This window comes from Accipiter gentilis, chromosome 18, assembly GCF_929443795.1.
Source record: "Accipiter gentilis chromosome 18, bAccGen1.1, whole genome shotgun sequence".
NCBI classification, from domain to species: Eukaryota; Metazoa; Chordata; class Aves; order Accipitriformes; family Accipitridae; genus Astur; species Astur gentilis.
The window spans coordinates 24,352,361-24,375,338 of NC_064897.1; the positions used below are offsets into that span (position 1 = coordinate 24,352,361).

At 39.4% G+C, this 22,978-nt stretch overlaps 1 protein-coding gene across 1 annotated transcript in view; it reads left to right on the plus strand.

Moving 5' to 3' along the window:
• RFX4 (regulatory factor X4) overlaps positions 1-22,978 on the plus strand; it is a 96,152-nt gene that overhangs the window by 52,024 nt on the left and 21,150 nt on the right. The window contains exons 8-15 of the mRNA XM_049822304.1: positions 1,659-1,822; positions 4,205-4,305; positions 6,108-6,166; positions 7,744-7,888; positions 11,191-11,285; positions 12,528-12,645; positions 19,459-19,578; positions 20,876-21,037. Of these exons, the coding sequence (XP_049678261.1) occupies positions 1,659-1,822; positions 4,205-4,305; positions 6,108-6,166; positions 7,744-7,888; positions 11,191-11,285; positions 12,528-12,645; positions 19,459-19,578; positions 20,876-21,037 (964 nt within the window). The remainder of the gene's footprint in view (positions 1-1,658; positions 1,823-4,204; positions 4,306-6,107; positions 6,167-7,743; positions 7,889-11,190; positions 11,286-12,527; positions 12,646-19,458; positions 19,579-20,875; positions 21,038-22,978) is intronic.

Consider the following 22,978-nt stretch of genomic DNA (forward strand, 5'->3'; position numbering starts at 1 on the left):
AGCGTTAAATCTCACTTAGGACACTGTGCAAGTTACAGGAACGAAAGCAATGGGAATGTTTTTGTCTCTCCGTTCACCAGCAGGATTAAGGTAGCAATACCCCCTTACAAGATGTTGGACAATCCAGTTCTTACAACTCAAGAAGTGTGTCCACCACCACTTTTCTAAGCTTTGGGTTGGGACTGAGCTCTGTCTGAAGGAATTATTTCTGAGCTTTCAGCACAAACCGAGGGCAGGTGCCACAGCCAAAATGGTGGGCTCTGCTGGTCTATTAACAATGGTGCAGGGTGGTGGTGGGCTTACAGCCTCCCGGATATCCCAGAAAGCTGTAGCTGCAGTCTCCAATTCCTCAGTTGTACTGCAGTGCAGCTAGGAACATGCGCACTGCTCAGCAGTTGATAGCATCCACTAGAAATGGATAAGGTTTCTACTTGCTGCATATCTGACTGAATCTGAGGGTTTTCTGGCAGTGCATGCAGACAGGTCTATAATTAGAGCCGAAAAATAAAACATTACTGGAATGCAATCAGTTTTATATTACATGTAGAGAAGGCCTCTAGTCCAGGAAAACAAATCTGACTATAGAGATGCTGAGGGCCTGATTCAAATGAGACAGGCAGGTCCCAGAAAAAATCAAAGGGAACAGGTCTTTTGACTCCACCTTTTGAACAATGGCAAGAAATTCCCTGCATTTCTTCCTCTCACTGTTTAATTCTTACAATCTTCTGGTTTAAAGCTGAGGCTCTTTTAAGTCATCGTACCCAGTCAAGATGTTTCCATGTGAGAGAAATATGTGACATATTCAGGAAGTTTTGCCGGATGAGTCTCAGAATACTTTCTTAAGAGCAGGATGTTATATTTTGTTAGGGAATCTGTTTGTCAGGATCAATAGTGGGGAAGGGGCTGAGAAGCAACAATATATAATGGCAAATATTCTTTACTGCACCTGGTGTGGTTACTTATTTTCAGTACTGATTGCGTGCAAAAGGTTATCACTTCTGAATGCCAGTGTTCTGACCCCTGTAGAACTGATCATATCGTTCACTGAATAACACCTCTATTTCCTACATGAAAATTTTCAGAGGTATATTTTGCTGTGTCTGAAATGCCCTCCCCATTTTCTTTTTTGTCCATTCATTCTCCTCTTTCCTTCATAGTGGAGGAAAGAAGAAATCCAGAAGTGTAGTGTTTCTTTCCAAAATGAAGACAGAAAATGGTATATTGACCCCTGTAAGCCATGTGCTATCCTCTTCTCCCTCCCTACCCCAAGCCCTAGATTGCATACCTTTGATACAGGGACAGAGAGCAAAGAGAGAGAAAAAGGTTTGACACGTGGAAGCCAAAGAGTTACGCTCACCAGCCACTGATGGAAGGTAAAAATATGGTGGTTCCCATGGGTGTCTCTACTGTAGTAACACAAAGACACCCTGTCACCAACTCAGAATGTCTCCTCGCCCTTTGGTTGATTATCCCATTGTGTGCTGCGTTACAGTATAAGCCTGTCTAGTTAAGGAGTATGCCTTGCCTGCATTGTGTGCCATCAGTCCAGCTCTGGGGCTGAAACAAATGCTGTGTAAGCAGGATCATTTAAAGAAAATGGTATTTGTGGCCTTTGGTTATTTCAATTTAAACATCCCTGCTTCTTCTCGTGATTGCAGGTTCAAAGTTTTCTTCTGCACTTTTGGCAAGGGATGCCTCCTCATATGCTGCCTGTATTGGGTTCTTCAACTGTAGTGAATATAGTGGGAGTTTGTGATTCAATTCTGTACAAAGCGATTTCTGGAGTTTTGATGCCAACGGTACTACAAGCATTACCTGACAGGTCAGTATAGCTAGCAGCACTGACCACTTTTAGCTCAGCTGTCCTTGTTATATGTCTTTTCTTCAAGAATGGCACCAGTTGTCAGAAAGCTGCTTGCTGCCTCCCACTTCTTGAGTTTAAATCACAGTGCCAATTCAAAGGAGTTGAAGAGCTGACATGTTCCTGAAGAAATGTTCAGATTTTAGCAAGACTTGTATTGTGAAAAACTTGTTATTTTTTGTGTGATAAAGGATACCACCTTCTTGGTTTACTAACATCAAGCTGATACTCATGTCCCAACTTTCAGGGAATATCGGAAGGCTGCGGGCTACAGAGTGCCACACTGTCTTCTGAAACTTTCAGACACTTTTCTGCTAGTAAGGGATAACAACATAACAGTATTCTGAATTATAGTGACAAGGGGAGTTGGCCTGGCTGCTTTCTTTATCAATACTCACATGCCTACTCAGGCATTGCAACCTAAGCATTTGTCTCCATATACGCTCTTGGAATCCAATTGTTACTCTGCTTGCCTGTAGTATAAAATATGAAGATTGTACTTGTGAAGTCTTGGACAAGCTAGTTTAAATACTTTCCTATGAAGAACAGATGCTTATTTTAGAATTGATTTATTTGTATTAAGAAATATTTCCCTCTTTTGTTTCAAAGTTAAATTCACTTTTCCAATCCATGTGGTAGATTTCAGCTGTTCTCTTCCCACCTGGAGCTCATGGAGTCCAAGAAGTCCTGTTTATATAGGCAAAGCAGGACAGAGATCAATAGTTCACAGGAAAAAGTGTAATCACTGAGTGCAGTCAACCTGTTTCCCCCTTTGATTTTCCTAATATGAGCATCAGGAAAACTCTCTTTTTCTAAATATATGTGTACACCATTAGTATTATTTGACTGATGTATTCCTGAGGTTGAGCAATTCGTTAAGAATATTGCTCTAGGAGTTTCTTATTGGTGCTGTATATTTGGCCCTCAAGATTTTAAAGTGTCTCTGACCATGGCAAATGTTTTCAAGATGTTGTTCTGCTCTCCTATGTGCACTGCATGACGGCTACAGTACAGGCAAAGTATTTTTTCCACATGAAAGCTGTTATAAGCATGGGCTTTCCTTGATAAGACATGTACATTTTTACAGGCTTTGCCCTTCACCCCCCCCACCCCCCCAAATCTATTTCATTGGAAGGATTAAACAGAACAGCAGTCCTTTTCTCAAGCTGCTTAGTTCTTTCATAGCAAATAAGGAGAGACTTGAGTGTGAATATAGACTTTTGTAATGCATATAAAGGGCCAGATTGTGGCTATTAAGCCATAGCCTGCACTGGAGGGGGTGAAGAAGGGTCTCATTGCAATGGAAGCTCCTGAAGGAAATCTTGCTGACTCAGCCAGAATCCTCCGAGGGACTTCCTGGGAACAAATATTGGCTGTCCAGAAAAGCCACTTTGCAGTGGGTGCAGCAGTTGTCACCCATCCCCTGTCCTGGTAAGGTGTCTTTGCGGAGCAGAGCAGGCCTATGGCCACGTTTATTTTACCAGCTCTGTTCTCAGCGCAGTGTGTTAGGCATGCAAACAGAAAAAGCTGCCCAGCTGGAAGAGGGGAAGTTCCTTGCATCTTTCCTCTCTCTCTCATCTGTGTATCTTGACTATTGCCACAGGCAGTTCAGCTCAGCCTGGCAGAACCAACTGTTAGGGTCCCCTGCACAACACTCTGCAACTTTCCCTGGAAACTGACATTTTATACCGAGCAATTCCAAGAAGAAGGGCAGAATGAGCTGCTTACCAAGTTTAGCAGGAAATGATGGAGCCAGCAGGAAAGGGTAGTAAGGGAGAAGAGAGAAATCCCACTTGTCTGGGAAAGTTCCTGTCCTGTGCAGAGCTAAGCAGGCAGGTCCTGCTCCGCCCCCACTTCCCCCACCTGTGTGGGCTTGCCTGGAAATTCCTCCCCACCATCATCATCCACTCACTGGCTCCAGCCTGCAGCATGGTTGTCGCTTCACTTGCACATCCCTGCGTACATCTGTGTAAGTGTGGGCACAGCTGAGCTGAAATCCAAAGTTTGATCTATTGTCTTCTTTAAACAGTTGTGATTTTATATTTTTATGTTTGTACAGAGTGGGAATGATTTTCTTTCAAGCTAAGAATACTGTTTGTAAGTATCAAAGCAGTGCAGTACAGAGGCTTTCATTCATTGTGAGGTTTTGAACATGGTGATAAGTTTTCCTTTTTCTGCAAATGTTTTCAGAAGTTTTTCTTCACGCCTACAAACCAAAATACGTCAGCAACTCTGCATAATAGTGAGTTGTAAATAGCTGATTCATAGTCATCACACGTTCACAGATTTTATAGTGTAAAACACAGAGTGAACATGTTCTGATGTAGTGAATTCTCTTTTCAGTTTGACGCAGGTAATCCGAAAGTTTGCAAAGCAGCTGGATGAGTGGCTGAAAGTAGCTCTCCATGATTTACCAGAAAACCTACGAAATATCAAATTTGAATGTATGTATTGCCCAATCTCTGTCCTATTAACCTGGGATGTATATAGTGTTTATTGATTACAAATTAATTGGAAGTAAGACTAGTGTTCTTTTAGGAGTTAAAACCTGTCAGCATTATAAATCTTGCATTCACTTACAATCTCCACTTGTTCATGAAAACCAATTTCATTTAGTGAAATGAGGCACTGCTCAAAATGAGAAGAATTGTTTTTCCGTTCTTGTGGATTCTGATAAGAAATTAATTTTGTTGATAGTAAGCAAACATTAGGGATGATATTAGGCAAAGGAAATTATTAAACAAACCTTTAGGCTAGCACAATTTGAATACAGCTTGAGGCCCTTGCTCAAAAAAGTGCCAGAGTTAAAAATGAAGGAGATCAAATTACCCTGTCACCACAGGAAAGGGCACTAGTCCTTTTCAGATGTGCTTTGTAGATGCCTGCAGTGCACATCACCTATTGATAAAGCCTGCTTTATTTCACGGCTCTCAATTCTTTGCCTTTCATGAGCACTAAATTCCACACCACAAAGTTAAAGGGGGGAAAAAAAAAAACTAATTTAGGAGAAGGATTAACTATTTTGATCAGCATGGAAAATTAGGTGTATATTTTACTGAGAACAGTCAGGATGTAAGTTGGAACAACTAAGTTTAGGGTTTTTTTGTGTTGTTTACTAATTTATTTTAAAAGTAACACAAAGTCAGAACTGAAAATATGCTTTATCACATCTTTGTCAGTTCAAAATATCAAGAATCTGCAACAGCAAAATCTTTTCCAATCTTACAGGGAGAGAGAAAGAGGTGGACAATACACTTTCTAGTCATTCTCAATCTGTACTCTTTAACTACCTCTATGTGCAGTACAGAGGGAAAACCTACTCTGTGGCCATGTCTAAGGCCTGTTTGGATAGATCTGCAAGTCTTTGGTGGTTTTAGTATAAGGAAAAACTTGAGTGTATCCTACTTTTTACAGGAGCCTTTGTTGCTTCTGCAATTGTTTCCTCCTCGTCAGAATTTGTGATAGTGTAGGCAGTCAGTGGCGGTACTGACAGGAGTAACTGCAAGCCTTGGTCATGTTTGCAGTTTCCAAGTCACAGGTTCAGAAAAAGATGCCCAATACAACATTTTAAATGTTCATTTTCCAAGTATAGGAAATACCTTAATACAAGGTCCATATCGCTTGGAAAGAGCTAAAACAGGAGCAGAGGACTGGCAAGTACCTCCTGGGCCATCTTACCCCATAGCATATTAGTAGATCATGTAATCACTTTCAGCAACTTTGATCAAATTCTACCTGAAACTGTATCAGATTTGAGCTCCTATTAGTCCAGTCAAAAGAATCCTCCAAAGTTTGTTTGCATTAAGACTTAGCAACCTTTTCTGATTTCCACACATAATGTAGCTATCATGACTTTATGCCCACTTGTTCTTGCACCAACATTTTTCTTCCTATTAAATAGTTCTTTCTGGTCTTCAGTTCCTTTGTATATCAAGAGAAAATTTGCTATGCTGAACAAGCAAAGCTCTTCCATTGTCCTCTACCTTTCTCTTGTCATCTCATTATTCACAGCATCTATAAATCATTGCTTGTAATATGCCTCTGTAAAAGTGATTGAGCATTCAGATTTAAGGTTTTAGGTCAAGGTTTAAACTAAGTTAAAACTGGGCTATTTGAATGCACTTTGTGTAGCCACAATTGTATATAGGGAACTGGATATACTTTTTGGTTCTTGTTTTAATTTAGTATTTTCAGAAGTAACTTTCTTTAGCACAGTATGTAAATATGTATCTCTTCTTTGCTGCAGTGTCCAGAAGATTCTCACAAATACTCCGGCGACAGACATCACTAAATCATCTCTGCCAAGTAAATATTTCAGTTACCCAAGTTTGCTGAATGCCATTTTTACTGACTTTTCAAATAATTTTATGAATTGGCAGGCTGAACTTTTCTCAGAGAGGAAGAGATCTTGTTAGCAGTTTGTCTCCAATATTTATTGTGACTATCTTTACAAAATCAAAAAGTAATCAGCAAAAAATGCTTTTCTAGATAACTGGCAACCCCTGATCATTACGTTCAGCAGGGTACTTTTATCAAACAAATTATTATTTGATTTGAAGAGATGGTTCGTTTCCAGGAAATAAATGAGAGATATTCCATTGATTTCAGAGCAGTTTGTATTAGGCCTATTGCAAAGCAAGAAAAATTTCTATATGCCTGACAATAAATTCTATGTCTAATTGTATATTATAAATCAAATGCAAATTAGTAAAAAATAAAACAGTTGAACCACTGGGGTTTTAAATAGAAATATTCTTGCAACCGTAGGAAGTGAATATAAAACCTACTCTGAAGTGTTTGTTTTTCACCAGTTAGTTTAGATAATAATTTATCAAAAAGTCATGAGATCAAATTCTGTGTAGTATAAAAAAGGGGAGAATGCATTGAATTCATTAACATTTCACCCATGTATTGGAGCAGACAGTTTGTTTTCCCTGTCACACTGAAAGCTCTGCTTTTGGAAGGTATATCCAACACCCCAGGTTAACCCTGTGAGTGGTGAAGCCCGCAGGAAGAAGCTCTGGGGAAAAAAACCTCACTCCTGCAAGGATTTCTTTGGAGATCTCTTCCTCCATTATTTTAGTGGTGGAGGCAGAGATACCAGTGCTACCTTTCCCCAAACATGGTGGATCATCACTGAACTTTGGAGGTCCACAGGGCTTCAGAGGAAATCAAGATACAGAGACCACAACCTTCTGCATCAGACCTGGGATCAAACAGTTTACTTACATGAAGGTCTCTTCAAATGCATCATTCCCTTGGGGAAGCTGATAAACTTAGTGTGGGTTATCACCTCTGCTTAACTTACAGAGCTCTGGTGTATGTTATATGACCATGACCTTGTGTCACTTCCTTTCCTCTCAGCCCATCCTCCCCATTATCAACAGCAGACCACTGTCTCAACCAGCCAAGAAGTAGATCTGATGTGGAGGCAAATGAGCTTTAACTTTTTCATGTGGCTGAGGGAAGAACGAGAGTCTTCATAGTTTGGGAGAGGGTGCAAACCTGAGTGGGGTTTGTTTGGTTTTGGCTTGATTTTTCTGGTTGCTTTTTGGTTTTGAACTGAAGCTCGCCGTGAAAACCAACAGAGAGCTGTTAGAGATTGAGGAGTCTAGCAACTGCACCACCAGATTAGGGTTGCTCATCAGGGTTTGTGGTGGGTGCAGTTGAAATACTTGCAGTTGATTAAAGTAGGCAAAATGACTTGGGAGTTCTTTGTGGTTAGAGGGCCCTGTAACGTCCATAAGACATCAAGCTGGTGGGTGGGGGTCCAGGAGGAGTATCAACTTAGTGAGCCTAGCTAAGGAAGCGTAAAAGGGGATAAAGCCTATTTTTTAACCTAATAAACCATGAACTAATGAATAGATTGGATTGGATTACAGGCATCAAGAACGGTGATCCACAGTGCAGACATCACATTTCAAATGCTGGAGGACTGGAGGAATGTGGATCTGAATAGCATTACCAAACAAACCCTCTATACTATGGAGGACTCACGGGAGGAACACAGAAAGCTCATCATACAATGTAAGAGCAGAACCCTCAGATAAAGCCAGGTGAACTTGGTTTCCTGCTGGAAACAAAGCTCAGTGAAAATAACACTGGTTTTGCAGCCATTGGTTTGTTTGGAGGCTTAAGATAAATATAGAGGCATTTATCAAAATGTAAGGCAAAACCCAGTCAAGGTCTTCTGTTTTGAGGCATAGATCTGGGCACTCTTCCATTATCAAGTTTGTTTCTAGTATCCAGAACAGCTCGCGGCACAAAACTTGCACCCAAATTCAAAAGGATTTTTTTTCCATGAACTTGAGGAAATGAAATCTATGAGTCAACCATTGAATGTGATAAAGTCCAATCTCTCCCACTGTAGAATTGCAGGAGAGTTGTCTTTTGAATCGTTTTGACACTGAAGTGCCTGTGTATTTGAGCCCGTTGTAAACTTCTATTTGTAAAAATATCCATTTTAGACACTGTTTTCATAAACAAGATCATTGATGGGGTAAGCTTTCACCCTGAACTTTTATGAGTAACTAGAAGTCCCATATCGAGCAAGCTCATTGGCTAATTTAGATTCTGCCTAGTATAGTGAAGGGCGTGAACTGAAAAGTGACTTTGGGGATGTTGGCAAATTGGTTTTAGAGTCAAAGATCTTTGCAAATATAAAATTTAACTTGCATTGTCCAGCAAGTGTGCATGGTTGTAAGCTTAGATGTAACCTTATGCACACTGAGTTTGTCCCTCTGAGGCACCAGAGGTGACCAGCTTTGTTTTTAGCATCATTCATAACCTCACTTCCTTGTGAACCCACTTGTTGTATTGCCATCTCTTTCTTGAGGAGGACCAGTCATCTTTTATCCAGAACCAGCCTTAATGGGGAGCAACCTGGGCAACCACTTGTGGGAGCCCTGCAAGGGTAGGTTTGCTAGTGGGGTAACTCTTTCAGTGAGTGGCTGGGAAGAGGAGGGGTGACAGCTTCACTTGTACACTGGACCCTGCAATGTTGACTTTGGCACTCATCCCACCGTGTTAACACTAGAATTCTTCTCCTCAGTTTAGGGATGGGCATTGCATTCTCTGTTAGCTCTGTTTTCCAGCAAGAGGTGCTTGGTACTCTTTCCTCTCCTTTTTAACCCTTGACTCATTCCCTGACATGGCCCTCTTCCCTTATGAGGAGACAGAAACTTGATGTGGCAGCAGGGAAGGTAGCATACAGCAAGACTGGAATCCAGAAGCTGGGTGCATCCTTATGTAATCTGTTATGTTTTCAATATCTACCCAACATGCTCCTGCTGGCCAAAAAAGAGAGTTCTCAATGTTGTAATCCCTAGTAGCAGCAACAGTTTTGGTTCTCACTCAGAAAATCCTTACTGTTTAGGAAAGCTTTTTGTATGTGTGCTAACTATTTAAATACAAGCTTAAGTGTAATAAAATCACATGGAATTTTCCTGAATGCTAATGGGTTTGAACACATATTCAGGCCCATATAGTCCAAGAAGCAATTGCTCAGAAATGGTAACCTAATATGAATGTTCATCATGAGATGGGATTCCACTGAGATGTGCAGATATGTATAGAGATTACTCTAGAACTTAGATTTTATCCCCCCCCCCCCCCCCCTTTGATGTTTATTCTACTTGGCCAAAGATCTTTTCAAAGATCACACTCTGTGTGACTCCTACAACAGGGAGGTAAGGTAAGGCCTGCTTTCACATTCTTAGTTATTGTAACTGGAAAAAAAAAAAGTTTACAAGCCTATAAGCAAGCTTAGAGACAAAGAGAGAAAAATCACTAGGTATAACAGAACCTCTTTCCTGCTCTTCTATGGTAGCTATCTCTGACATGGTTTCTTCTTTATTCCCTCTTTCTCAGATCCTGTTGAGGTATTTTTAACAGTCACTAAAGGCTAAACAGTTACTTTTCTCAAATAGGTCGTTGTACACCGTTTCATTACTCCAGCAGCAAAGCAGACAACTTATTGTTTTTCCACTCTTGCTTCCTTCTTTGCACTGCATATGAATTACTTCATGTGTTGTATCAGACAGTTTTTGTCCAGCCAAATACTCGGGTAAGGAGACAACATTTAGAGTTCTCTATGATCCTGTTCTGAATAAAGGGAGGTTGCCCATTCAATAAAACAATGAAACAAGATAAGGGTGGCCCAAACATCATTATTTCCTTTCTTCCCAAAGTAATGTTTCTGACCATCCAGCCTTTGCAAGTCTAAGGTAAATAAAGTTATAGTCAGGTGCGAAGCAAACACATTCCTGCTCATCTTGTTAATCCAACTTAAGAGACCAGGGAGCTTGTTCTTTGCATTATTGTTGAATAGTCTCTCTGGCTCACTTCTCTAGCTATCATCTCTAAGCTTTGCCTCCTCCACCTCCCTCACTATCTTTCCTATTGTGGGAAATCCCTTCCTCCTGTTATTTATAATTAAACATAAATGGAAATGCATAGCACATTGAGATCATCCTGTAACAGTAGGTAGGAAGTATCTTTCGTCTTGACTTACCGGGCTTTTTATTTTAGCTGAGTTGAAGAATAGTTTCTTAAGGTGTCAAAGCACATGACTCTTTGTCTTCCAGCCATTCATTCTCATAAATAGAGACTTGCAGTTTTAAGAGCTGCAGTTGAAAGACTTGATTGTTTTTACTTTCTGTATTAAAATATGAATATGTGTACTTAGGAGAGGTTAAAAAGTATACAGGTTGCTTTTTGAAACTCTTCTTGATAAATTAAGTATAGCATTTGTGCATTGGTAGCAATTTGTTTTGAAGAAGTAGAAGTTTATGGAAATTCTTTGTGTGTGTGTCTGGCATTGCAAATAATAGATGATTTGCAGCAGTTAAATCATGTTTTTGCAACTAAAGCATTATACAGATGAGAGTCCTATCAACAATACTCATCCACTTGGTGCTTAGAAGATTCTTTATGCATTTCTAAATCAATTTCATGCATGACCTTTTTTCATCACCAGGGTCAAGGCCTAGCTTTGCACTCTTCGTAGAGAACACCATAAATGTTTCACTTCCGGGCACACCAGACAGCTGAAGCTTAAAACAAAAGATTAATTTTAAATAATAGGTCCTGATTTGCTCACATTAAAATACCACTTCCAATGACTCCATCACTTTCAGTAGAAACAAGATAAGAGACCAAGCAAACTTACAGGGTCAGCATCAAGAATGATATATTTGTTATAGCTAAGCAATTTATTATAAAAACCAAGCAAACTTGTGATGTTATTGACAGCTTTTTGTGATTTGTTTCTCTTTTGTTCAAAATGGACTCCAAGTACTGAGGTGGGCTATTTTTATTTTGTCTGCCAGTGTATCAGGAGTTTGATCACCTTCTGGAGGAGCAGTCCCCCATTGAGTCATACATCGAGTGGCTGGATTCCATGGTGGACAGATGTGTTGTAAAGGTTGGTAAGCAGGAGTAAAGACCTGACTCACTGATGTGCATTATGAGCTCTATTCGGGTCATAGTTTTTTAGCAAAAATAGACAAACAGACCCCCCCCACCCCACCCCCCCACCCCCCAAAAAAAAACCAAAACACCAAAAAAACCCCCAACCCCAAAAAACCACCAGGCATTTAGTAATAAACAGGAGTAAAGCAGCAGTGGACAAAATCTCACAAATTTTTATGGAGAACTGCTCACATTCTGGATTCTGCTTTATTCTGCTCTTGTCTGTTCTATCCCAAAAGATGATTTTCAAGAATGGAACAGGGCTGAGGTTTCCAATCAAATAAATATTTCAGGGATATGGAGAGATGAGTTCAGAGTCATCCTAATGACTTAGTGCAAATAAAAGCGGAATCTAGTCTGGCCTTTTAAGATTTTAATGAAAAGGTTATTTAGGCTATCTAATTCATTTATATACATTCAGATATAAAGATGAAAGTCTACATTTCCATTCAGTCAAGGACACATTTATGTTGCCTTTTGAGCTGATTTGAGATACCAAGGACTTGTATTTTATTTTCATTTAAGTGCATCCAGAAACCTACTAACAAATCTTTAAAAAACATTTTCAGAAGTGATCAGGCATCGCCATAATTTTACATAGAGTATGAAACTATATGACTGACTATTTTAACTTCTGTCACTAACTATACTTTGTATTAGGATGTTCTATTAGAATTTCAACTCTTCATTACAGTTGTTAGAGCTAAGAAGTAAAAAAAAAAAAAAACCCAAACAAAAAAACAAAACGCCTGCCTCTCTGTTGCAAAAGATCCATACAGAAAACAGCAGGTACTTCCCCAGATTACTTGAAATACTTTGATTGTTTTGGGGAACTTTTCTTTTAGTCAGTGGAATGCAATTTGAAATTCAGGCCATAACTTTTAATTTTCATGAAGAACTTGACATGAATTTTATTAGCTGATTGGATGAACCTAATTCTTTAACTCACATATGGCTATAGTAAATACATTTTTGAAGAGTTGATGCCCAAAGTGGGTACAATATGTTTTTTTGTGTAAGGTTGGTTTTTTGTTTTTGTTTTTTTTTTTTTTAATTTTTAGTGTGTATTTTAATGTGAAGGCAATGGTAAATAGTTTTTCAGTATAAAAAAAGAAGACGGTATGTGCATCATTCAGCTGTATCAGGCAGCCAAAATAAAAGTTTCTCCATGACAGATATATCTGTGTTCTTGCAGGTAGCTGCCAAGAGACAAGGCTCTTTGAAGAAAGTAGCTCAGCAGTTTCTCCTGATGTGGTCCTGTTTTGGCACACGAGTGATTCGGGACATGACTTTGCACAGTGCACCCAGTTTTGGTACTTTGATTTTGTTGTAATAATTGCATGCCACAGTAAAAAAAAAATAAATCTGTAGCCTGGTTTGTAATGTAAAGTTTAAGTGAAAACATAACCAGTTTTCACATGTCAGTAGCCCCAACTCTTTTTTTAATAGAGCCCTGGACATTTGGAAATAATGCTCAGACAGATGTCTGTCTTCAAGATCTAGCCAGGGGAGATGGAAACATTACTACTTCCTTCTGTTTGTTGTTAGCCAGTAGCTGGAGTTATCAGTCACAGGTCAGCTGGAAGAGAGGATTACAGGAGCATTCCCTAATGCACTTCAGTGCAAAGTGAGCCGGTTACCCAAACCACTCTGACCACGTGTTATGCTAAGAGAGATGACTTTGCGCTGAAGTGGATGAAAAGGTCTCCAGTGAACCACTTTGCCAGCTCTGCTTTTAAAGGACATAGCATTTTAAACTAGTCTTTGCAAAATGAGCGTGTTCCTGTACCCTGGACAGATTCTCTTCCATTCTCTTAGGAATCAGTCAGGGTGGAAAAATAGACTGTTACTTTTTAAATGAAAAAGCATATTGCTATTCGACACAGTTTCAAAAGGGGTTTTGTCTTGAATCCTGGGATACAAACAGTTCAGATTAAAATAAGTTAAAAGGATGAATGATTGAAAATGGACTGCTGTGTCATGAGTGTGAACATTCACAGTCACTCGGGACCAGATTTTGCATGAGGGATGGTTTTTATAAATGCACATTTTTCTGAATATGTTAGTAGAAGATTAATAATGAATGAATTTATGAAGGCACTGCATTGAACAACTGTAAGTTTTCTGCCAGCTGAGCTTTGATGCCTTTATGTTGTTAGAATCATCTAATAGCATAAATTCAGATACCAGTCAGAGATAGGCACTACATGGTCTGTATTTATATTCTAATCTGAAAAAACTTCTGTTGGTTTCCCATTGTAAAGAGTTTTCCAAAGAGGTATTAGTGAGTCACCACTAGACATCAGGATAGTGAGCATCCCCAAGATGATCACAATTTCCATCTGCTAGCTTGTTTTCAGCACCAGTATCCTGGTCACATCTATTTTCCACCTCCTCTAGGACTCATTTTGTTTTGAGTCAGTGACTTGAATCACTGCAGCTTTTCTTTTGTTGTGGGCATAAAAGTAGCTGATACTGCTTAACAGTATACTTTCTCCCAGTGTTCAAAAATCCCTTTGCATGAGTGTTGAATAAATGCTGAATTTTGTTTTCTAGCACTTTGGGTTGCTATACTTCTCTCTGCAGGCATAATCCCAACCTGTGAAACACACCAGTACTCAACAAATGAAAAAACATCCTGCATTAGTGCAGTGTTGAGGTTATGCTGTCACAAGTCATGAAATGCTGACATTAAACTGCCCCTAAGGATACGTTATTGCTACTGAATTTCATATTACGACAGTATTTTTATTCCTGTTCAGGATATGTTTGTAACCTAATCAAGCCTTCTCTGTTCCAGAGCATCAATCACAAAACCATCTTTAATCAAAAGGGGATTCCCCAAACAGATATTAGACCACCAGTTGTCTGGACTGTCTGTACAGGGATCCTCAGCTGTGATTTCTTACTTATTAATAGAAACATTTATGAACTTGCCATGTAGCGAGTAAATGAGAAGATTGAGAATTATTTGTTGGTTCGAGTTTGGGACCCGCTACAATATAATATGTCAGATCTACCAAAATAACTTACCTGTTGTCTCTGTTATAAATTTGGCTCTTGAATGTCTCATTTTTGAGAACTTTAACTGCTCAGCTAAGTTTGCAGTGTTTGGGGTGTTTTTTTGTCTTTTTAGTTCACTGAGTATATTTGTGTATACAAATGCATGATTCTCCTTCTTCAACAGACACACACCTTTGAAAATGAATTTGATACATTTATATGTAACCACAGTCAGGAAAAGAATGTGCTGGTCATAGCTGATGTGTTTTTCATGGGTATGTGGTGGTATAATTAAACAACTGCTTTTCAATTTGGTAGCAAAGCAAGAATTTAAAAAAAAAATCATTATCATGCTCAGTGTGATGCTGAGATAGTTTGGGACTTTCATCAAATTCAGAAATCTTTATTTTTAATAAAGTAAAATCAAAGAGAATCCTTGTGCACCTGCCACATTTTGGTGCTTAGACCACAACAGTTGCCTGCCTCAGCAGCCTTGAAGCAGTGTTAATCACTGCCAGAACAAGATCTCTAACCAAAGGGCTAGAGGAGTTGTCCTGCGGGAAGGTTCTCTCATCTTTTCTGTTGAAACTATTTTACTTTGTACAAACCACATAACCGTTTGTCGAGCTGCAGTGGTCTGCAGCCTGCTAGGTGGGTTCTCTCCTGGGAGGTGATGTGACAAGTGTTGGTTCAGTCCCTATTCTACCCCTTATTTATACAGGGTGGAGGTTTCCCTGCTCAGGTGCGACTCCAGTGGAGGCAGGAGATCTGAGCCTTCAGGTTTTCAAAGGGGAGAATGATACAAAAACCATATTCTCATCCTATCAGGCAGAAGCCTGGGTTATCCCGTTTCCCGCAAAATGTCCCAAATGTTATTTAGCCACGGACACAAATTTGTAGTAATTTGTATTAATGATGCTACCCTTTCACTGCAAGGCCATTTGACGCATTGCTCATTAATTAAGAGTCGAGCGCGTTCCAAAAGAATAACCCCTGAATGTAAACAGCTCAGAGCTAGATGGCAGAAACTCTTCTGCACTTAATTTTGCACAGTTCCTTCTAGCTTTTCAGAATAATGTATATATTTAAGTGAGTTCTGTGGAGAGAAACAAAGACTGATTTACTATTCTAAATATTTACATCTATATAGCTTTGTTCTTGACTTAGATAAAATGTTCTGCATTGTTACCGCATTGGAAACAGTCTCAGTGGATGGATTTTTAATTATTTTTTCCACCTCGAGCAATATATATACTCAGATGCTCACAATGTAATTTTTTCTAAAGTAAAATAATGTGTTAATGATGGAATCTTGACTATATACAGGATGGTATATTTTTATCTTGGAAATATATGACACAGAAATCTGATTAGAGGAAGTTGGAATACCTGCCACTGGACTGGCAAGCACAGAGATTTGATTCTGCAAAGCTTTTAAGCATGGTGGCATGGGCAGGTTGAAACAATCCCTGGCAGAAAAAAGCTCCTCTCCCTCTCCCTTTTCCTCTCTGCCTGCCTCCTTCCTTCCCTCCCTCCCTCCTTCCTGTCTATGCATATCAAAGGCACAGTTGGTGGCAGTGTTTGGGTAATGCATCCAGTCTATAAAGTAACTAATTAGTAATAGAAGCTCCATGATTTTCTGCAGATCTGGAAATCTCACTGTTGTTTTGCTACTTACACATCATGGCCATATCTGTTAATAGCTGCTGACACTTACTGTACATTAGCTGGGTAATCATTGCCATGATTTCTGTTACCTCCTGAAAATTAGAGCCAAATGCTATTTCTTATTGTAACTACAGTCTCTTGAATGCCTTCTTACCTCTTCCTAAAGAAGTGTATGGTTTACCAGCCACAGTTGGATGCGTTTCAGTACTTAAAGATATACTTGAAATCCAAATAGTTTCATGTGAAAAACAGTAGCTTGCAAACACAGAATAAATTATTGTACTTTGTGCTGAATAGCTATTCACTGTGTAGCTGAAATGCGTGCCCTGATATTGGTTTCACTCTATAGCTTACATTTCATTTGACTCATTTAAAAATGTAAAAATATTGCATTCATTCAGTACCAACAACTTGTTTGTCTAGTGTCTTTCACGCAAATTCTGGGCTCAAAAACCCTATACAGAGTTTAAAAATACACAGTGGGAGAAATAATAGGAGAGGAAGAGACAAATTCAAAAGACTGACAAGGGCACTGGAGTGTTTTTAAATGCTGCATTCAGTATTGCCAACCCCAAGCTTTCAAAATAAAACATTAGACCCCCCAAAAACAAAGACATTTTTTAAAAATAGCAAATCTTGGGGTTTTGTTGTTTGCTTGCTAGCATTTTAGTGTTTAGGGTTTGCAGTTCCAAATATCTTTATGAAACTACAAGCAACTTTCCTTAATTTTATTTTATTTTTTTTCATTAAAGGTGAATAAGGAGTTTGATGGGGAACACTAAATAACCCCAGTTTTATACCACCACATGAAGTTTGCCAGTATTTAGGCCCGTTTTTCTTACTTGGAAATACTTATCAGTAGTAACTGCACAAAAGTCCATAGAAACTTTCCACTAAAAAACTGCAGTCAGAAGAAGAGTGAGCATTTTGTGGAGGTTCTTGGTAATCTAGTTTTCTACTGGGGAAATCCTAGGTCAGTAACAAGGTGATCAGCCAGGTTTGCTGTCTTTATTGTACTGCTAAATTGAATAGAACTTTATTTAAGACTTTGAGCTCAGAAGATTTCTAAAAACAGATTCTCTGCAGTAGTTAAGATCTTTGCTATTTACCCTTGCAAGGCTGGGCAAGCTTGTTACCATTTTGATTTGCATGGATACGTGAAACAAATGAAAAACTGAGTGCTTCAGGTTCACCGACAGCCAGATTTCCTCCCCATAGCAAAGGTGTTGCAAACATGTATGTCCTTTTTCTGTGCTGCCTTGCCCAAGAACACAAAGGCGTACGTTCACCTCCCAGTGTGTGTGCTCAGCTTGTATCAGTGACGACAGAAGCCATGCTACCGTGGAGTGAGAGAATGAAACACAAAGACCATCCAGGTCACAAAGAAAAAGAATGTGCTCAGAGCTGCTTTGAAAGCTGAATTGCCAGCTAGAATTGTATAAGGATATAGGGTCTTTCAAACCACTTCTTCTGCCCTTCAACAGTATGTTTGAGTAGAGAAGTTGGAGTAGGGGTAGTTATGCTTTGTTGTCGTAAAAGCTAGTATCCCAAGATAGACCTAACTTTCCTGTGAAGAAACCAATCATTATGAAATTTGATTGAATTTGAAACTTGTTGCATTTTTTCCCCAGGGAAATGTTTTTCCTCAAAATGTAGTAATGGAATTTTGAAAGGAACACATCAAGATGAGGCAGGGTTTTTTGTCTGGCCGTAGTTGATCTCTGTTTCACTTTCAGCTAGTGATCTTTCTCTGGCTTAAGCCAGGTGCTGGACTGGCTATTATTTTAACCTGACTGCATTTGCAGTTGCCAGAGTTATTTATTGATTATATGAACATCCTATAATATTCCATGCAAGTCTAAATAAACATAGGAGCTTTTAAAAAACAAACAAATAAACAAACATTGTAGGATCAAATCCTGCCTGGAGCTATTACAGGTACTCTGTGTCATGGAGTCTATTGCATAAACTGACCAAACTCCACTTGTCTGTCCTTCCCATGCAGATGAATGTTATTCCTTTTGGGAGGACACTACACAATGTCTTGGCTCTGATGTTTTGCTCCTCTAATTTTCCTCTGAAATGCACCTATGTTCTCTTCTTACACATCTATTTTTGTGGCTATGAGTGCTCTAGAGCAAACACTTCTTCACCATCCCTGACATCTATCCTTCTTTATAAATTATGGGAAGCAACTCACTCCCTTTCTGCAAAATGAAGCCAGCCATGTATTTTTAGTCATTTAAAATCTATTATCCATTCCCTGCATCCCCCGATAATCTTCTCCATACCAGTTTCAACTTGTACCAATTTTTCTTGAACATGGGTGACTAGAATTATATGCAATATTCTAAGTGAGGTTTCACCAGTGCGTTGCGCAATAACATTAATACTTCTGTTTCTATAGGGGTGGTATATAAATCAGAGGATAATATAAATCTCTAAGGGCAGAATTTCTTACAGTGTGCTATTAAATTTCATTTCCATTACTCTAGTCCATAGCATCACCCAGTCCTTCCTTCTAACAACATTAGCAAGTTCTCCATCTGTACTCAAATCTTGTTTAAGGATTTGTGGCCGATAGCTATCCATATAATCTCCTTTTACTATTAATTTTCAAAGTATTTTTTGACTCCATCCCCCACATTTTCTTTTGTCCATACTCTTCCCTTAAGTCCTTTAGCCCTTAAGTTTTTCACATTCCTGTCATGGCAGTTAAGGCATAGTATCTATGGCATCTTCAGAGGTAAGCACAGAAACAGGCCAAATGTTATGCTGCTGATATGATTCAAACTGATAATTAGGAAAAGCTAATGTGGTAGGGGAAGTATGACAGAGCAAAGCTTTGGCACAAGTCTTTCCATTTAAGACACCCACAACTGCTGCTAATGCCTCTATGTTTGGCAGTTAATGGATGTCTCATCCAGTCCATGTAACGCGCTGGAGATATACCATGAGGAGATTTGGAAGATTGTTTCTACTTTCCTATTGATTACTCTCTGATTTCTTTGTCCAGTGACACATGTGTTCAGAAAACATACCAGGACCTGTCACTAAGGCAGCCAATTCAGGATTCTATTTCTGACAGAAACTTATACCTGGTCCTTTAGATAAAAGGAAATAATTCCACTCTAGTGTAATGGTCTAAATGGTTCAGTACTAGTGTAGGAGAATAAAACTCCATCAAGTCCCATCTCTCAGCTAGGCAGCCTCCTTGCACCCTAAACCCACAATAATTCATTATATAAGCCTGTATAAATCCAGGAGTGAACAGAGTTTGCTAGTACCCAGTTTTACTTTGACCTCTCTTACCTTGAGTAAGAAAGATACTTCAGTGACAGTAGTATATGGAGGCAGTCTTATTCAGTACTGTTTGTGTTGAATACCATAATCATTGGTTTAATGAGTGTATTGAGACAGTCAATGGCTTTTTTGTTTGTTCACTTTATTACCAGGGTCTTTTCACCTTATTCACTTGATGTTCGATGACTATGTATTGTACCTGCTAGAATCACTCCATTGTCAGGAGAGAGCTAATGAGCTAATGAGGGCAATGAAAGGAGAAGGAAGCACAGGTGAGTGTGCTTTTATTCACCTTTTGTTGTTTTGTTCCACTGTATTCACTATTTCCTACATGAGGACATTTCTGTATCGTCATCTAACCCAGTGATGCTTATCTAGGAGCAAAGTGGGTTTCAATTCCATCATGATTTGAAATAAGTCATTTGTGAGGGGGGTGTCCCTGGTTAATACATTCTGAAAGAGGCCTGCCTGGCCTGATGTAACTCTGGGTGTCTGAACCCTATTCCTAAGCACACACTTGGTGTTTCAGTAAGAGATTTTTTTACTGAGTCTTTTACCTCAGTTAGTCTGTCTAAGCCACCATTGTATTTCAGTGAACCTGGTCTTGATTCTCTCTCTCACCCTGGTTTAACACTAAATAAGTTCACTGATATTAATGGATTTTACCAGTCTAAATATGAGGGAGAGACAGGAGAACTGAGCAAAGACAAAACCCAAAGCTATCTTTTCTGGTACGCTTATGTTCTAAGTACCTGTACAGAAGTAGCTTTCGAGTCCTACTCTACTCACTCTGCCCTGCCTCGCCAGAACAGAAGTGAACGCAGATTGCCTTTAGTCCCTCTGCTCAGGGCAGCCCCTCGTATGAGGGATCCTCAGTGATCTACCTTCCTTGCATCTCCCATTAATTTTGGAAGTTAAACCCCTCTGTCACCTTTGGAAAGTTCCACTCTTCATTTTAGCTCTGGCTTAGGTTGTCGCCCTGTAGATTTATGGGAAGAACATTTCAGTGATTAGGGTAATATCTTCTATGTGTTGAAAGACCTGGATTTAATTCATTGCCCTGCCATAGCCTCTTGGGTTTTTGACAAACAAGTTGCTTATCCCTGTGTACTTTCCACATAGCTTTAGCAGCTAGAACTATCCAGTGTCGTTCTCTTTAGGCCATGAAGAGAGAAGGTCATGGCCAAAAGTCACTGGAAACCCCTGGAGATTCCTGTTTCTTTCCAATGTCTCTAGAATGTGTAGCAGTGCCTGACTCAGTCTGGACTCCTAGTTTTAGATATCTAATAATATATTACAGGAATATAAACCTTAAGTTGTCTGTGCATGAGTTTCTTATTTATACAACGGGAAAAATAGCACTTTCCTTTAAGAGGTCTTATGAAGGTACACTGAAGGTTGTAACGCTGAATGTTATAGAAGTACTCTTCCAAAGAGTTGCAATTCCTGCAATGCATTTCTTGAAATACAGCCTACAGAATTTAACTGCTTGCATTAATTTTTTTAGTTTCTCAGTGTTCCTTGACTCTACCTTTAACTATGTATGACAATTTTTCTCTCATCCTGCAGCAGAACTACGAGAAGAAATTATTCTGAGTGAACCAGCTCCTCCAACTCCCTCCCCAGTGCCGTTCTCCCCAGCTAAATCTGCCACCTCAGTGGAAGTGCCCTCTGCCCCCTCACCTGTCAGCAATCAGTCCCCAGAGTATGGTGTCATAGCAGCTACAACAGGTAAGTAGGCTTATAGCAGCTGGATCTGCTTCAAGATGACTTTTGCACATAGTCACCTGAAATTGAGCCTGAGAACACCACATGCTGTCTTTCAAGAGCTGAGAAGCCTTCCCAAACAGAAATCTGTTTAAAGTATCAGTTATGCCTTCACACTGTATCCAAACATGATGTGCAATCTAATTTGGAGTCCAAAGGCCTAACAGGAGATCCCAGACCTCAGCATACCAGTATCTGTTCAGTAGCTGAGGTCTTCAGAAGAGCAGACCTGTCACTTTATTTCCAAATGGTTTTAAAAATCAATCCAATTTTTCATATTTCTAGCAATGCCTCAAAAGAATTATTTATGAATAGCACATTTGAGCATCTTCAATGACTTTAAGAGCAATCAGTCTCTATGAAAAATTTTATATAGTTCAAGGAAATGTGCCAGGTATTTTAAGGTTTAGTGAGGTTTTCAAAATACTGAACCACTAGTGGTAGTATCTTTCAACATATTGAGACCCAAATATGTTTAAATAGCTGCACAAATTTCTCTTGGGAATGTTTTACGCTTCATTGATAACTTTCATCTTTTAACGTTAGAGACTAGGAATTACATGTCTGAAGCCTATCTTCAGTTGCATGCTCTATTATGGCAACTCATGAGGTTGTTGTATACTGGTGGGCCCACAGATGAAAAAAATTGTGCTTAAACGTATTCAACTTGTGGGCAGGATTGTCAGAAAACAATAAGCACAAAACTGGCTTCTTGTTTGTTCTGTATAAATGGGTAACCATCCATCCTCTGTGTTCTAATGTAAAACTCACTCTTTACCTTTTGGATGTGGGTAGGATTGTCTGTATGATCAAAAGACAGTGTTTTCTTAACTTGGGGGGGGGGGGGGGGGGGGAGACAGAAATGTGAATGACTTGCAGAAGGCATTCCAGGCAGTGAAAATCCAGCTTTGCTGCTCCTCAGTGAAATGGGTGTATAATCAGAATGTGGAAACTATCACTTTTGTGACGTACTAGAAAAGTTACAAAATCTTCATGAAAGAATGTCAGAAAGTGATGATTTACCACACTGGAGAATTTGGCAGTGGCTGAAGGACTAATAAATCTTTCTGACAAAGGTTTTTCATGTTTTCAAAGGCGCCACAGGGAAGCACAGTGCATAGTTGTGGTGGAAAGAGATTTAAGAGCATTTGTCCCTACATCGAAACGTAAGGTTTTCTCACTGTTGGAGACTATACCATATTTAAGAGGGAAATAGAATGGTATTACCCCCAGAACAGTTAGAAAAGTGACACATGATTCCTAGACATGGCAGGTAAGCACACTGCTTTGAATCAGACAGCACTGGACGTGGTGTATATGTTTGGGTCTGGAAACGCTGATTTTGTGGGTAACTTGCTCTGTAGACCTTGTGGCCCAATGGGATCTTTGTGTTGTTATAACCAGGACTTAGTATGGTGCAGAACTGTACCCAGAAGTAAAAAGACTGAAAAGCAGGGAACTGTGTGCTCTCCAGTGGTATTGACAGGAATGGAGCTTTGATGGACTTGTGTTTAGGCTGCAGAGACTGCAACTCTATGTGACTATCATAACTACTAACCCAAAGCTTATTCCATATTTATATAATAGCCTGCTTGTCAGCTATGTGGGCTTCCACCTTCAGATTACTTATTGACTTAGGTACTTGACTTAGGCACAGATCTGGGCAGGCCTGGGAACTGCACGGATCTTACATATACCTCCTGAATCCCACCAGTAATGCAAGGGAATGGACTCACACAAACATTACAAACGCAATTCCTTCTTGTTTTCATGTTTTTTATTATCTTATTATAGTCTGTTTTATTCTCTCACTCTCTAATTTTTTATGTCCTGGTAAGGCCAAGGTCAGCTAGTTTGAAGTGTCAAGCCAGAAGCAGGATCACTTGGGAAAAATGGTTGAAGGAC